Raw genomic sequence first — 15126 nt, 5'->3', positions numbered from 1 at the left:
CAAATGAACAAATATATATATTAAAATTATATAACCACATTTTAAAAAATTATGAAAGAATGAAAAAAAACTATACACATATATATATATATATATATATATATATATATATCCAAATTAATATCATTGTTATGTATTAATATAAGACTTAATACATATTTTTTATATATATGTATGTCAAATTTTGACCCATGAAATTTTATCATCTATTATGGATCTCCTAACAATATTACTCTTCCAGTGTTCATTTTTTAATCCTATAGTTTTAAGTAATACAGTAGATGGTGTGAACTTTATTAATATATAATTATCCTTATAATCACCAGATATCAAATATCTCCATTTATCTGTCCATATAATATTTTTTATATCTTCATTTTCTATTATAGAAGCATTCCCTGTTAATGTAGCATATACATTTTTTTTCTCATCAGAATATAATAAGCTAATGTCTTTATTTTTATTTTTTATATAATCATATATATCCGTATTTTTGCTAATACAAAAATACATATAATTTAATGGTACTTCCATTGAACCTTTACTACACATAATTTCTTGCATTAAGGGTTTATTTAAAGAGTATAATAAATTCTTTATACTATTACTTGAACTGGTATCACCAATATTATTATTATTATTATTATTATTATCATTATTGTTGTTGTTATTTGTACTATTTTGTTCTTCTATATTTATATCGTTTAACAAGTTTTTATTTTTTTCATACTCATTATTATTAATTTGACCTGACCTGTTCATATTTTTTATTTCTTCATTATTTTTTTTTATCATTTGGCTACCTGACCCGTTCATAATTTTTTCATTTTTTTTTATTTCAAACCCTGAATTTGAAAATGAAGAGCTAGCTATTTGTTTATTATTCAATTCATAATTAATTTCTGCATTTTCAGGATTTAGTGGTTCGATATAAACAGTATTTATTACATTTTTATCAAAATATAAGCAAAAACATAAGGATGATCCATTAATTAATTTAATGGCTTCATTAATTATATCTTCAGAAGAATCAAATTTAAAGTTAAGTTCGTTTAATTTTACTTCTTCTATATATTTAAATAAATACATTAAGGCAATAATAGGTATACTTTGAAAACCAATAAATATGAATAATCTTTTAAATTTTCCCTTTTTATATATAAATTTTTCTTCTTCCTTATTTTTCTGTTCATTATATTTATCATTTTTATTTTTTTCGTATAAGGTAGAGATATCATTTCCGTTTCTTTTTAAAATTTCTTCAATTTCATTTTTTATGATATCATTCTTATCATTTTTAAAAAAAAATAAATTCCTTTTGTGTGATAGATAGCCTTTTCTTTTTTTTAAAATTACATTATTAAATAGAAGAAATCTTTTACTCGTTATATTAGCAAATAATTTTTTGTATAATATATTCATTATATTTTATATAAAAAACACGGGGGATCCATATAAATATTTTATGCAGAACTATATAAAAATACACATTTGTAAGTTTATGAAATAATTCTAATACCAACCATATATATAAATATATTATAAAAGATTTTATAAATATATAATTATAATTTTCTTTTTATTTTACATAACGTATGACTACATGTTTGTGTATATATATATTAATATATTTCATCATTAAAATTAGCAATAATATATAAATAAATATGAATATATGTATATATATTTATTTATATTTATTTATATAACTCTCATAACAACTTCTACACAAATATAACATTTAGAAAACGTAAAAAAAAAAAAATTAAAAAATTGAAAAAATTATATATTTAAAAATAAACCCTAAATGAAATCTTATATACATATACGTTTGTTATATTTCACATATGTTATTCTTTTACTTATATGGTAAAATATCAGAATAATAGGTCAATATATTAAATTTATGAAATAATATAAACTATAGATATTTTTACCATATATATACTTGAAAAATTAAAATAATATATATATAATATATATATATATTTATATATTTATGTTATTAAAAAATTATCCCCTGGATATTCATTAATCACCCAAAAAAAAAAAAAAAAAAAAAAAAAAAAAAAAAAAAAATACATGGACATATAATATTTATTTATGAATAAATAACCTTTAAAAAATATATATAATATATATATCATATTTTATTTAATAATCAAAGGATACCCATATTCTATAAATAAGAATCAGATTAATATATATATATATTAAGTAGTAATAAAACAAATAAAATATATATTTATATATAAATATATAAAATATTTATTACTAATTATTATTTATGTTATTCACATTTTAATTTTCATAAATCTGCTGTATTATTTATATAAGTCAATTTATTTTGTTGCTCTTTCATTTTTTGTGCTTCTAATCTTCTTTCTTCAAATCCATTACCTCTTATAACACCATCCCATCTATAACCAGCTTGAATATTAAAACGATTATATGGTGATTGATAACGACATGTGAGTTTTTTGTTTTCTTGATTATTTTCTTCTTTTTCTTCTATATATATATTCATTGGATCATCTTTTCTTTTTTTCATTTTTAATTCTATATCATAATCAGAATCAAAATCATAATTGATAATATTTTTCTTTTTAATTAATTTTTCATTTTCTTCGATAATTTTTTGTCTCATATCTTTTTGTACTAATCCACTATCCCATTCTAATTTTTTTTTTTTTTCTTCTTCTATTTTTTTTCTTTTATCTTTATATTTTCCATGTTTATATTTCATTTCATTTTTTTGTTCTTCAATCCATTTTTCTCTTGATATTATTTTACCGCTTTTATCTCTGTAAATAGTTTTTTGATTTTTCTTGTTTTCATCATCTTCAGAATAAGAAGATATTTTATCTTCATCTTCATCACTATTATATTTTTCTTTACGTGTACTGGACTTATGTTTTTTTGAAGGTGCGTGTCTAAATTTTGAATCTGAATTTTTATTTTCACTTATACTGGAAATTGTATATGATAAAGAAGGTGAATGATTTTTCTTTTCATTTTTATTATTTCTACAAATGGATATATCAGAATCGCTGTTTTTATTATTCTTTTTAGTTCTACAAATGGACATATCAGAATCACTTTCACTATTCTTTTTATTCCTACAAATTGATATATCAGAATCACTTTCATTATTCTTTTTATTCCTACAAATGGACATATCAGAATCACTTTTATTATTTTTTTTATTCCTACAAATGGACATATCAGAATCACTTTCACTATTCTTTTTATTCCTAGAAATTGATATATCAGAATCGCTTTCCTTTTTCTCACTTTTTTTTCTTTTTTTATTATTACTTGACGTTTGTATTAGACGACCACTTTGTAAAGAATCTAAAATTTTTTTTTTATTTTCATTAGATATCTCTATAACATTCATAGTATTTGTGTCTGTAATGGTTATAGGGACATCTGAAATATTTTCATCAGATTCTACATAATTATCAAATTCTTCTCTATAATATATTTGATCATTTTGATTCATATGTTTTTTTTTTTTATTTCGATATATATCCTCTTCATTTATATCTTCTTCTTCACAATCATAAATTTTTATATTTCCTTTTTTCTTTTCTTTGCCTTTTTTCAAATTATTTTTCATATATTTGTTTTTTAAATATTCTTCCATATTTTTAAAAACGTGTGTATAAATATATATGTATATTTATATACATAACTCACAAAAAAAATAAAAATAAATAAATAAATAAATAAACAAATAAATAAACAAATAAATAAATAAACAAATAGAAGGAAAACGGGCTGATTCGGGGAGCAAAATTAAGGAGATGTTTTCCTTTGATTAAACAACATTGCACAACATTAAAAAAAAAAAAAAAAAAAAAAAAAAATATATATATATATAATATATACATATATTATAGGAACTATTTCTTTTCTTTTTTTTTTAAAAGGATATTATTTTCTTTAAATCTATAATATACAAGATTAATATTATATTCTTTCAATTTTACATTTTTCTCATTGCTATAATTAATAATATTTATATAATATATTTTTTTTTATATTTCATATTCTTACCATTATACCATAAAAAAATTTTATATATAATTTTCATTTATTTCTTCAAAAAAAAAAAAAGAAAAAAAAAGCTAATTCTAAAAATATGGATGAATAAATTAATGATTATATTTTAAAATCCATTGCTAAAAGAATGCTCGTTTATTTGAATGTATAGATAATAATATGTTCTCAAAATATTTCTTTATAAAGAGAAAAAAATATATATATATATTAATATAGCATTCCAATATTTTACAAATTATAATATTTTCATTATTCTAAAATAAAAATATCTTTCATATATATAATTATATAAGTGATTCCATTTTGTATTTTTTTTTTTTTTTTTTTTTTTTTTTCAAATGTATAATTTATAAAAAAAAAATACAAACAAATATACATACATATATATGTTATAAAATAACCATTTCATTTTTATTTTGTAATTTTTTTATAAATATTTGTTGTATGTGTTTTATTTTTCTCATATATTATTTATTTATAATATATATATATAGCCTTTATATTTATATATATATATATATTATGTAAATATTAGAATGCTAAAAGTACATATCATTAAAAAATGGAAAGGATTTATAAAATGTCAACCTTTTTCAAATGTCATAATTGAACAGAAAGGAAAAGATTATGTAGGTTCCTCCTTTGAAAGGAATAAAGATAAATTTAAAAAAAACACAAAATTTAAAGAAGATCTATATAAATATCATCATGAAGAATATATAGATTGTGTAAATAGTAGGCCTAGTTTATATTTGAAAGATGAAGAAATTTATGAACATGACGACAATGAAGATAACGTACAAACTTCTCATAATAATAATAAAAAAAAAAAAAAAAAAAACACGTATGACAAAAGATTAAAAAGAAATATTCCATTTATATATAGTAATGAAATACAAAATTTAGAAGAATTAAAAAAAAATCCTTTTATCTTAGTTAATGTAAAAAATATGAAAAATGAATCTTTTGGAGTAGCGACATTTAATCCTTATTCTTTAATCAGTGCAAGGATTATTAGTAACAATACTCTTTTTTCAATAAATATTAATTTTTTTATTGAAAAAATTAAAAATTCTTTACATTGGAGATGTAAATTAATGACAAATCAAGAAGAACAAGAAAATGATATACGTATTTCCTCTCATCATATTAATAATGAAAAAAAAAATGAATTAATTAATTTTCATGAAGAACAAAATAAAATAAATAATTCAAAAAAAGAAAATAATTTATTTACATACACATATCATGCACTTAATCCTAAACATTGTTATAGATTAATTAATGCAGAGGGTGATAATATTCCAGGTCTTATTATAGACAGATATGATGATTTTATTTCCATACAACATATAACCTTAGGATGTGAAATGCTTGCTTATAATATTAATCATGCCATTCTAGAACTACTAAATCCAAAAGCAATCATTTTTAGAAATGATATTAAAGATAGATTAAATGAAAAATTAGAAATTTATAAAAAAGTAGTTTTTGGAAAAGTACCTGAACAAGTCAGGCTAATAGAAAATAAATGTTTTTTTTTAATTGATTTAATAAATTCTCCAAATACAGGTTGGTTTTTTAATAGAAAAGAATTGAGAAAACTTGTGTGTAATTATGCAAATCAAAAACAAGTTCTTGATCTCTTTTCATATGTGGGTTCCTTTGGTATTCAATGTTCAAAAATTGGAAATGCCAAATATGTTGTCTGTGTTGAAAAAGATAGCTATTTTGTTGAGCTAGCCATAAAATCAGCCAATATGAACAATTTAAAATATAATGTTAAAATGAATAGTTCACAAAAACATCATACTAATAAACAAAATATATCCAATCTGGAAAATAATAATAGTATAGATAACACAAATTGTAATATATCATTTTTATGTCAAGATGCTTTAGAATTTTTGAAAAATTGTAAACAATTATTTGATATAATAATATTAGACCCACCTAATTTAATACCTAAATCAAAATTTCTTGAATCTGGAACAAAAAGATATATCGATTTAATTCATTTAGCTCAAAAATGTGTGACTCCTAGTGGACTCATATTAATAACCTTTACAACAAAATTATGTTCTTATCAAGATTATATTAATATAATTAATATGTCATTTTCTGAAACTAATAAAAATGTAAAAATTGTAGGACAAGGTAGAGGATCCCCCGATCACCCTATTCATTTGTCCCTATATGTATATGCAGATTTTTATTGGTTTCTTATTCAATTAGATTATTAAAAATATCCGTCTGTAAAAAATTGCATATTTTTTTAAATTAAAAAAAAAACATACACATATATATATATATATATATATATATATATATATATATATATATATATAATATAATATGTGATGATCATTTTTAAATTAGCACATTTCACATATTTCTTATTCTATTTTCTTCATATAATTAATTTTTTTTTTTTATTTTTTTTTTTAGTGCATTATCATTTATAACCCAAATGGGTGTCCTTTTAATTATTAACATAATAGCAGTTCATATTTCATATATGAACATGCTAATAATTCATATTTTATATTTATTTATTATTCTATCTTTTAAAAGTCCCTTTTAGTAAATATATATATATGTTTTTTTTTTTTTTTTTCTTTATAATTTCATGCATTGATATATATTAACATACATATCAATATGGCATAAAATAAACCGTAGGGTAAAATATTAATGGAATGAAGAACCATATATCTTTTTTAATTTTAGTATAAAATGTTAACGTAAAAAAGAAGCAAAAAAAAAAAAAAAATATAATAAAATAAAAGGAATAAAATGTATAATATAACAAATATATAACATTATGCAATAATTAATTTTCTTGTTTTTTTTTTTTTTTTTTTTTGTCGTTTGCCTTATTCATAAATTTTAAAAGTAATATAAATATGACAACAAACAAACAGTGTAGACAAAAATAACAAAGTAATACATAATATATATAAAAGCGGATATTTAAATATTAGGATGGAGATAATATATATATATTAAAATGTTAGTTCACATATATATATATATATATATATATAGATAGATATATATTTGTTTTTTTATTTTGCATCTTCCGAAGGTATATATATATATATATATATATACCACATCGTATAATAACAACCTTATAAAATTAAAAAAAATGTAGCTAAATAATAACAATTATAAACAACTAAATAAATGGAGATATATCGATACATATAATATATATATATATATATATATATATATATATATATATATATGTTTAACATATACCCATTTTATTTCATTTTGTTTGGTTTTATTTGATTGGTTTTTTTTATTTATTGTAAAATATCTTCACAGAATAATTTGTAATCAATGTTATCTTCTGATGAAAAGGCATTAAGAGCATCAGTGGCTTCTTGATCAGTTAATGCATCACCCCATGTTGTAAGAATATTTTTCATTTGGCTTTTAGTTAAGTAACCAGTACAATTATTATCAAAGTGTGCAAACATTTTAATAAGTTCTTCTACATTATCTTTATCATGTACACATATAGACAAATATTCTAAATATTGTTCATATGTTAAGTTGTCTCCATATAATTCTTTAATTTTCTTCTCATCAACACTTGATGGAGCTAAACCTAATTTTCGTGCATTATAAGATGCATTATCTATACTTATTTTTCCACCACTACTTTTTTCATTAAAATATATTTTCACATCACTTTCATCTACTTTTTCTTCAAGTTGTTCTATGTCAACAACTGATTCTTCAGATTCTTCGGAGCTTTCAAAACTTTCTTCTACTGACAATGGCTTTCTTTGTGGTTCAGGCTCATATTCAAATCCTGGTCCCCAAGTGAAGTAACTTAATTCATTATCATATGGACCTAAGGTGGACTCTGGGTCAGGCAAGTTAAAATAACATACATTGCATTCTTGTTTCATTTTTACAATCTTATGACTAGAACGCAAATTATTTATATAGAAAAAAAAAAAAAAATATATATATATATAAATATATAACTAAATATTGAATACAACAAGGAATAAAATAAAACTTAATTAAAATAAAATTTTAAATTCAACAAAAAAAAAAAAAAAAAAAAAAAGGGAAACACTAAAATGTTAATTTCAGAACCACCTATATATATTGAGTGCTTTAAAATATATAACCTTTTTATCGCTACTATTATATAAATATAAATATATATATATATATATATATATATAATGAAACACTTTTTTTTTTTTTTTTTTTTTTTTTTTTTTAAAGGTATATATAAATTTAAGTAAAAAAAAAAAATAAAAGCATAAAGAAAATTTAATTTAAAAAAAAATATATATATATAATATGTACTTTCATATACATATATATATATATATATATATATATATATTATTATTTTTATTTTATTTTATTTTTTTTGAATTAAACATATATATATATATTAATTATTAACAACGGCTATAAACACAAGATTGGAGACTTTTTAGAAATAATATGAAGAAAGAAAAAAAAAAAAAAAAAAAAAATTATATATTATATATACATGTTTATATGTATAATACAACATATAAAAATATATATATATATATTTACATATTTGAAATGAACAATTATATATTCATATATATATGAGATATATTTAAAAATATGTACATAATAATTTTGGGTTTTAATTTTTTTTTTTTTTTTTTTTTTTTTTTTTTTATATATATAAATGATTCATATATTCATTAAAAGCTAATAACCTATATATACATGTGTGTGTGCAAAATGACAAGAGCTTTATAATATATAAATTATTATGTGTATGAATATATATATTTTTATAAATAATATATTGTTGTTATTTTATTTTATTATTTATTATTATTATTGTTATATATTTTTTTTTTTTTTTTTTTTTTTTTTTTTTTCATTTACCTTTAATTATTAAAAAAAAAAAATATATATTTTTTGAGAAAGCTAAAATATAATATTGTTCAGGTAAAAAAAAAAAAAAAAAAAAAAAAATATATATTACCAGACTATATATATATTATATAAAATGAATAATATATTTCAAATATACCATTGTGTTATTATAATATATATATATATATATATATATTTATTTATTTTTTTTGTTGTACAATTATTATTCTTATATTCACACAGTTAATATTTCCGTCATCAATTCTTTGTATGTTATTTTATATATATATATGAGGAAAAAGCCATAATAAGTGAAACATTATACAATTAAAAAAAGTTTGCTTTGTTATTTATTTGTAAAATAAATCTTCTTAAATGTACCATACTTTATTTTCCTTCTATTATTTTTACTGTTAATTTTAAGTGAAAGACCGTCTATTATAACAAGAATATACATACATACATATATATATATATATATATATATATATATACATATAATGTTATATAATTTTTGTTTAATTAAATTATGGTTCATGTGTGTTAAGGTATTATTAGGGAAAAAAAAAAAAAAAAAAAAAAAAAAAGATTCATAATTCTTAACCGTTCAGGTATATTTATTTTTTGTTCATGTAAAAAAATTTTTAAGTACAGAATTTTTTTTCTATTATTATTATTATTCTCAATAAGTAAAAAATAAATTATAGCCTTATAAAAAAAAGTACCATTCATGTTCTTTCTTTCTTCTTTCAATCAATAAATATATATATATATATATATATATATGTACAAAAAAATATATATATGCATATAGTTATATATAATTGGGCACATATATGCATAAGATTAATATATAATAATAATTTAAAATACCAAGAAAATAACCAAATTTGTAAAGTGAAATAGATATTTGTCTATATAACAAATTAAATACAAAACAACTGTAATTATATAATGGGTCTATAAACCTAAAATTATTATTATCAATATATGTATATTATATTTGTAATACTAAAAACAAGACCCATGATATTTTTATAAACATAAAATATTTCTTTGTATAATGATTTATATGAAAATTAATTCACAAATTAAAAATGTTTTTATAATATATTTAACAAAAACAAAAAAATAAAAAAATAAATAAATAAATACACATAAAATAATATATATATATATATATATATATATATATGTGTATACCTTTTCAAAAATAATTTGATATACTATTAAAAATATAATACAAATTAAAATAAATATATATTATATATATAATATATATATATTTAAAAACTTAAAAAAAAAAAAAAAAAAAAAAAAAAAGAAACATTAAACAAAACAATATAATACAATAAAATATGACACATATATATATTTATATAAGCATAATAATTACTAATTTATAAAACTTAAATATATCCGTTTTATAGCCAAATTTTTAATGACTCTTCTGTCCTGGTTTTATGTTTCATGTTTCTTGTGCATCAATACGATTAAAAATAAAATAGCAGATGATAAAGTAGGGTTATTTGATTTACATACGATTCTCAATTTTTTCTTTATCATCTCAATACCGACAAGCACAAAATAATTTTCGTGATCTGCAGAACTGTTAGAGTAACAACCACATAAGTAAATCATATTTTCTACATAACATAATCCAAGGGCTCCACCCTAAAATATAATAAATGAAAAAATAAAATAAAACAATATATATATATATATGTATGAATACATTCCTACATAACAAAATTATTTTCAAATAAGCAAAATAGAATTACAATGTAACAATAAAAAATAATACATAATAAATAATAAATTATGTCTTCATATATCTTATAAACATACCAAACAAGAATCCATAACAATCAATTCATTATCGACTATATCACTTTTATTAATAATTTTTTCTTTTTTGTATTCATTAAAATTATTATTACTCCAGAATTTATTAAAAACATCTTTTGAAATTTCCATTTTCTTCATATACTTTGTTATAGGTATTGGAAGTCTTAGCTCGATGGTCTTTTTAAACATATCTTGCATTCTAATGACAAAAGGAAATTAAGCATATACACATATGTATATATATATATATATATATATATATATATATTTATATATTTATATATATTCTCTTTTTTTGTTACCTATACGACAATTTGATTAGGGGGAATCCTTTATATATATGTAAACACTTTACAGCTATTTCCTAATAATAAAAATATATATATATATATATATATATATATATATATAATACATAATTTTTTATATTAATATACATATAATATTATTATCATTCCATTTTTATATTACATAACAGTTTGTCGAATTCATTGACAAGGTTTTTTCAAAATTTAAAAATTTCATCTTTAAGGGGAAAAGCATTTTGTTTGATATTTGTATATCAACATCATAACAGTTAACAACCTTTTTGTTTTTTAAAAAAATTTTCAAAAGCCCATTCAAGTCATAGTAATACTGATCTAGAGATATCTACAAAGGGTCAAAAAAAAAAAAAAAAAAAAAATATATATATATATATATATATATTTTAACATATATTTCCTTTTATTGTTTAAACCCACCTCAATATTGTCATCCTTATAAAGGACTGAATTATTTTTGAGAATAGCCTTTTGTATATAATATATATTATCATGCATAGTAAAATATTTATTAAGAGGATTCAAAGTACCATTTTCTTCTTGTTTATTTTCCAATTTAATATGTGTATCTTGAAATGCATTATTTGTATTTGTTGACTGAACAAAAGTATCGGTCATAAAAAGATTATCTTTATTATTAACATTCATTGGATAATTTTCTAAATTTATATGACCATTCATATTATTAATATTAAAATTTTTGATCATATGACAAAAATCATCTGTATTGAGAGTAGTACTTTTTATATCTTTATGATTTTTATTTTTTATTGATGCATATTTATTCATACCTAATAAATCTCCCAATGTTTTTTCTTCATTTGTTTTATCTTGTTCATTTTCTTCTTGCTTTTTAATAATTTTATTATAATTTTCAAAATCTTCTTTAATATCATAAAAATTACTTTTCTTAATTAAATTTTCCCACAATGCTGAATTTCCATCACTCACATTATTTTTAAATTCTAGATATTTATGTCCATTTAGCTTATCAAAATATATGTCGTCATTTTCTTCATTTAAGAACGAATTAAAATCGTCGATTATTTCGTTTTGTATTTTATTGAATGTGTTTCCTCCGTTATTTGCATTATCTTTATTTTGGGTTTGATCTGAAAAAAATATATATATATATATATATATATATATATATGGTAAATATATTCATACATACATATATACATATACATATTCTTTTTACCTTTATTTGAATCCTTTTGGTCCATTTTAAAAGCCACCGTTTTACTTGATAATTGTTTTTTCATATTTTCAACTTTTTCATCTTTATTTTTATCATTGTCATTTATTTTTATTTCATCCACATTAGCTTCCTCTTCTTTTGTTTTATCTACACTATCTGCATTTATTTGTTCATCCATATTTAACATGTCTGAATTGTCTTTTTCATTTTGATTCTTTTGGTTTTCATCTGATTTATCGCTAAAAATTTTTTTGTTGAGTGACATAGCGAATGAGGTTAACGTATTAGACAAATTTTTTGATAGACTTTTATTTTCTGAATTATTTGAAGTATTATTATTTTTTAAAGACATATTACTATTATTATCACATTTTGTAAAGGAAACATCTATATTATTATTTTCTATAGATGTGGATGATATGTTAGAATTTGCATTAGTTAATTTATTCTTTTTTTCTTCTTCACTTTTTAAACTATTCTGTTTATTTGTAATTTTCAATTCTTTTTTATCATTCTTATTAGATGTGAAACTGTCTAGATAGGATTCATATCTTATGTTAATTTCGTGTTCTTCTTGTATTTCCTAAAAAATAATAAATAATAAATAAATATTATATATAAATATATATATATGTATGTTTATATATATATATATTTATTATTTTTTTTTTTTAATAAATGCTCATTTATTACATCATGAAAATTGCAATATAGGTGATAGTCTCCATTTTTCAAAAATTTTACAGTCTTTTCTTTCAACTCTTTTAAAAGCCTATAAAAAAAAAATATATATATTATATATATTATATATGTATGTATTTATATATATATATATATATTTTTTTTTTTTTTTTTTATTTTTTATTTTTACGTGACATATGTGGAATATACACTATCAAGTTTGTTGTGGTTCACAAATTCGTTTTCTAAACATTCCAATATTTCCCTCTTATATTTATTAAAATCTACAAAAAAAAAAAAAAAAAAAAAAAGAACATATTGTAACATATAATAGATAAATTATATGACATTATTTTATTATTATTATTATTTATTTATTTATTTATTTATTTATTTTATTTTTTTTTTTTTTACCACTTAATATAAGTACATATGATAAAGAATCATTTGCCTTTTGAGGTATGGAAATTTTATTTTTTTCTAATTTATTTTTTAGATTATTAATATATTTTTCTTCTTTTGTATTTTTTATTAAATTTATTTGATTAAGATTTCTAAATAAATATTCACATTCTCTTGATAACATATTTCTCTCAATATTTGTAATATCTCCAAAATATGTTAGAAATTTTTTATTTTTTCCTTCTTTATTTCTTTTTAATATTTTATATGCATATTGTAATATATCTGTATTGACAAGATGAGAAACATTTTTCTCGTTAATAATAAGACATAAACTAGCCACCTATTGAAAAAGAAAATAAATAAATATAATAACAACGATAATACTATTAGTTTTGTATAATACAAACATAATATATATATATATATATATATATATATATATATATATATATATATATATTTATTTATATTTATATTATATATAATTTTATTTATTTTATTTTTACTTTTAGAGATGTTATTCTAGATGCAGGAGAATTTTTTTGTACATTTGCTATAATATTATAACAGTAGTTATATAATTCTTCGAATTTATTATATCTAATTAGATAATCTTTTAAATCTTTAAAATACAAATTTAAATATTCAATAGATTGACAACAATTCTGGAATAACAACTGGTCATCATTTGAACCTGCATTTTTATATTTGCCTTTACAAAATGCCATGATAATAATAATAATATTATTATAAACAATAACAAAAAATATATATAAATATTTACATATATATAAAATATATATATATTATATTATTCATGTGGTAGATTATATATATTATATATATATTATTTATTTTTTTATTTGTTTTTCCTTTTAATTATATATTCTAAGATATTAGAAAATATGGTTTCCTTATTTACATTATATATATATATATATATATATATATTTATTATTAATAAAACTAATATATATATATAACAAAATATAATATAATATATTATATATATTATATTATTTATTTTATTATGATTAAATATATATATATATTCTTTTTCTTTTTATATATCGGCAATTATTAATACTTATCTTTTCTCTCTATTTAATTTTTGTTTTTTTTCTAATACTTATAAATGAAAATTTTTTAATACATTCTTTTGTGAAATCCATATTTTTTAAAATAATATTATATAATTATTTTTAACCCGTTTTTATATGTAGACTTCTAAAACAAAAACAGAACAAAGTTGTAAAAAAAAAAAAAAAACAAAAAAATTCATAAAAAAATATTATACATATATATATATGTATATATGTTATGTATACATATATTTTTTTAATAGGGTAAAACAAGTGCACCAAATAATTTTAACAATTTACCACAAAAATAAAAAATAAAATAAATAAATAAATAAATTATATATACATATATATATATATATATATATAAAGAAAAAAAACAAAATATTAAATATATTTTTATTTTTACAAAATAATATATTCCCTTTTTTGGTACACACGAAAAAAATATTGACAAGCATTTTAAAATATACATATATATGAAATTCATTTTAATTTTATGGATGTAAAATTAATAAATAAATAAATAAATCATAATATATATATATATATTACTTATATTGTTTATTATATTGAACACAAAAAAAAAAAAAAAAAAGAAAAAGAAATGCTTTTT

The 15126-nt window shown here is 18.3% G+C and overlaps 5 protein-coding genes across 5 annotated transcripts; 1 reads left to right on the top strand and 4 right to left on the bottom strand.

The window, feature by feature from the left end:
• Positions 1–177: 177 nt before the first annotated feature.
• Positions 178–1422, bottom strand: PADL01_1246900 (conserved Plasmodium protein, unknown function; the record flags this gene model as incomplete). The annotated part of the gene is made up of 1 exon (XM_028683446.1): positions 178–1422. The coding sequence occupies one exon, from the start codon at positions 1420–1422 to the stop codon at positions 178–180; it is 1245 nt and encodes a 414-aa protein (XP_028539624.1).
• An 886-nt stretch (positions 1423–2308) lies between these two features.
• Positions 2309–3649, bottom strand: PADL01_1246800 (pre-mRNA-splicing factor, putative; the record flags this gene model as incomplete). The annotated part of the gene is made up of 1 exon (XM_028683445.1): positions 2309–3649. The coding sequence occupies one exon, from the start codon at positions 3647–3649 to the stop codon at positions 2309–2311; it is 1341 nt and encodes a 446-aa protein (XP_028539623.1).
• A 955-nt stretch (positions 3650–4604) lies between these two features.
• Positions 4605–6311, top strand: PADL01_1246700 (conserved Plasmodium protein, unknown function; the record flags this gene model as incomplete). Its single annotated transcript, XM_028683444.1, has 1 exon — positions 4605–6311. The coding sequence occupies one exon, from the start codon at positions 4605–4607 to the stop codon at positions 6309–6311; it is 1707 nt and encodes a 568-aa protein (XP_028539622.1).
• A 1071-nt stretch (positions 6312–7382) lies between these two features.
• Positions 7383–7997, bottom strand: PADL01_1246600 (myosin light chain 1; the record flags this gene model as incomplete). Its single annotated transcript, XM_028683443.1, has 1 exon — positions 7383–7997. The coding sequence occupies one exon, from the start codon at positions 7995–7997 to the stop codon at positions 7383–7385; it is 615 nt and encodes a 204-aa protein (XP_028539621.1).
• A 2434-nt stretch (positions 7998–10431) lies between these two features.
• PADL01_1246500 (conserved Plasmodium protein, unknown function) lies at positions 10432–14156 on the bottom strand (the record flags this gene model as incomplete). The annotated part of the gene is made up of 10 exons (XM_028683442.1): positions 10432–10644; positions 10819–11017; positions 11121–11182; positions 11290–11469; positions 11562–12253; positions 12343–12925; positions 13036–13114; positions 13214–13307; positions 13438–13768; positions 13935–14156. 10 exons carry the CDS (start codon positions 14154–14156, stop codon positions 10432–10434), a joined length of 2655 nt encoding a protein of 884 aa, XP_028539620.1.
• Positions 14157–15126: the final 970 nt, after the last annotated feature.

This window comes from Plasmodium sp. gorilla clade G2 (assembly GCF_900097015.1).
Source record: "Plasmodium sp. gorilla clade G2 genome assembly, chromosome: 12".
In the NCBI taxonomy this organism is placed as follows: domain Eukaryota; phylum Apicomplexa; class Aconoidasida; order Haemosporida; family Plasmodiidae; genus Plasmodium; species Plasmodium adleri (nom. inval.).
The sequence above is the reverse complement of the archived record's forward strand: the minus strand, read 5'-3'. Positions and strand labels throughout refer to the sequence as shown.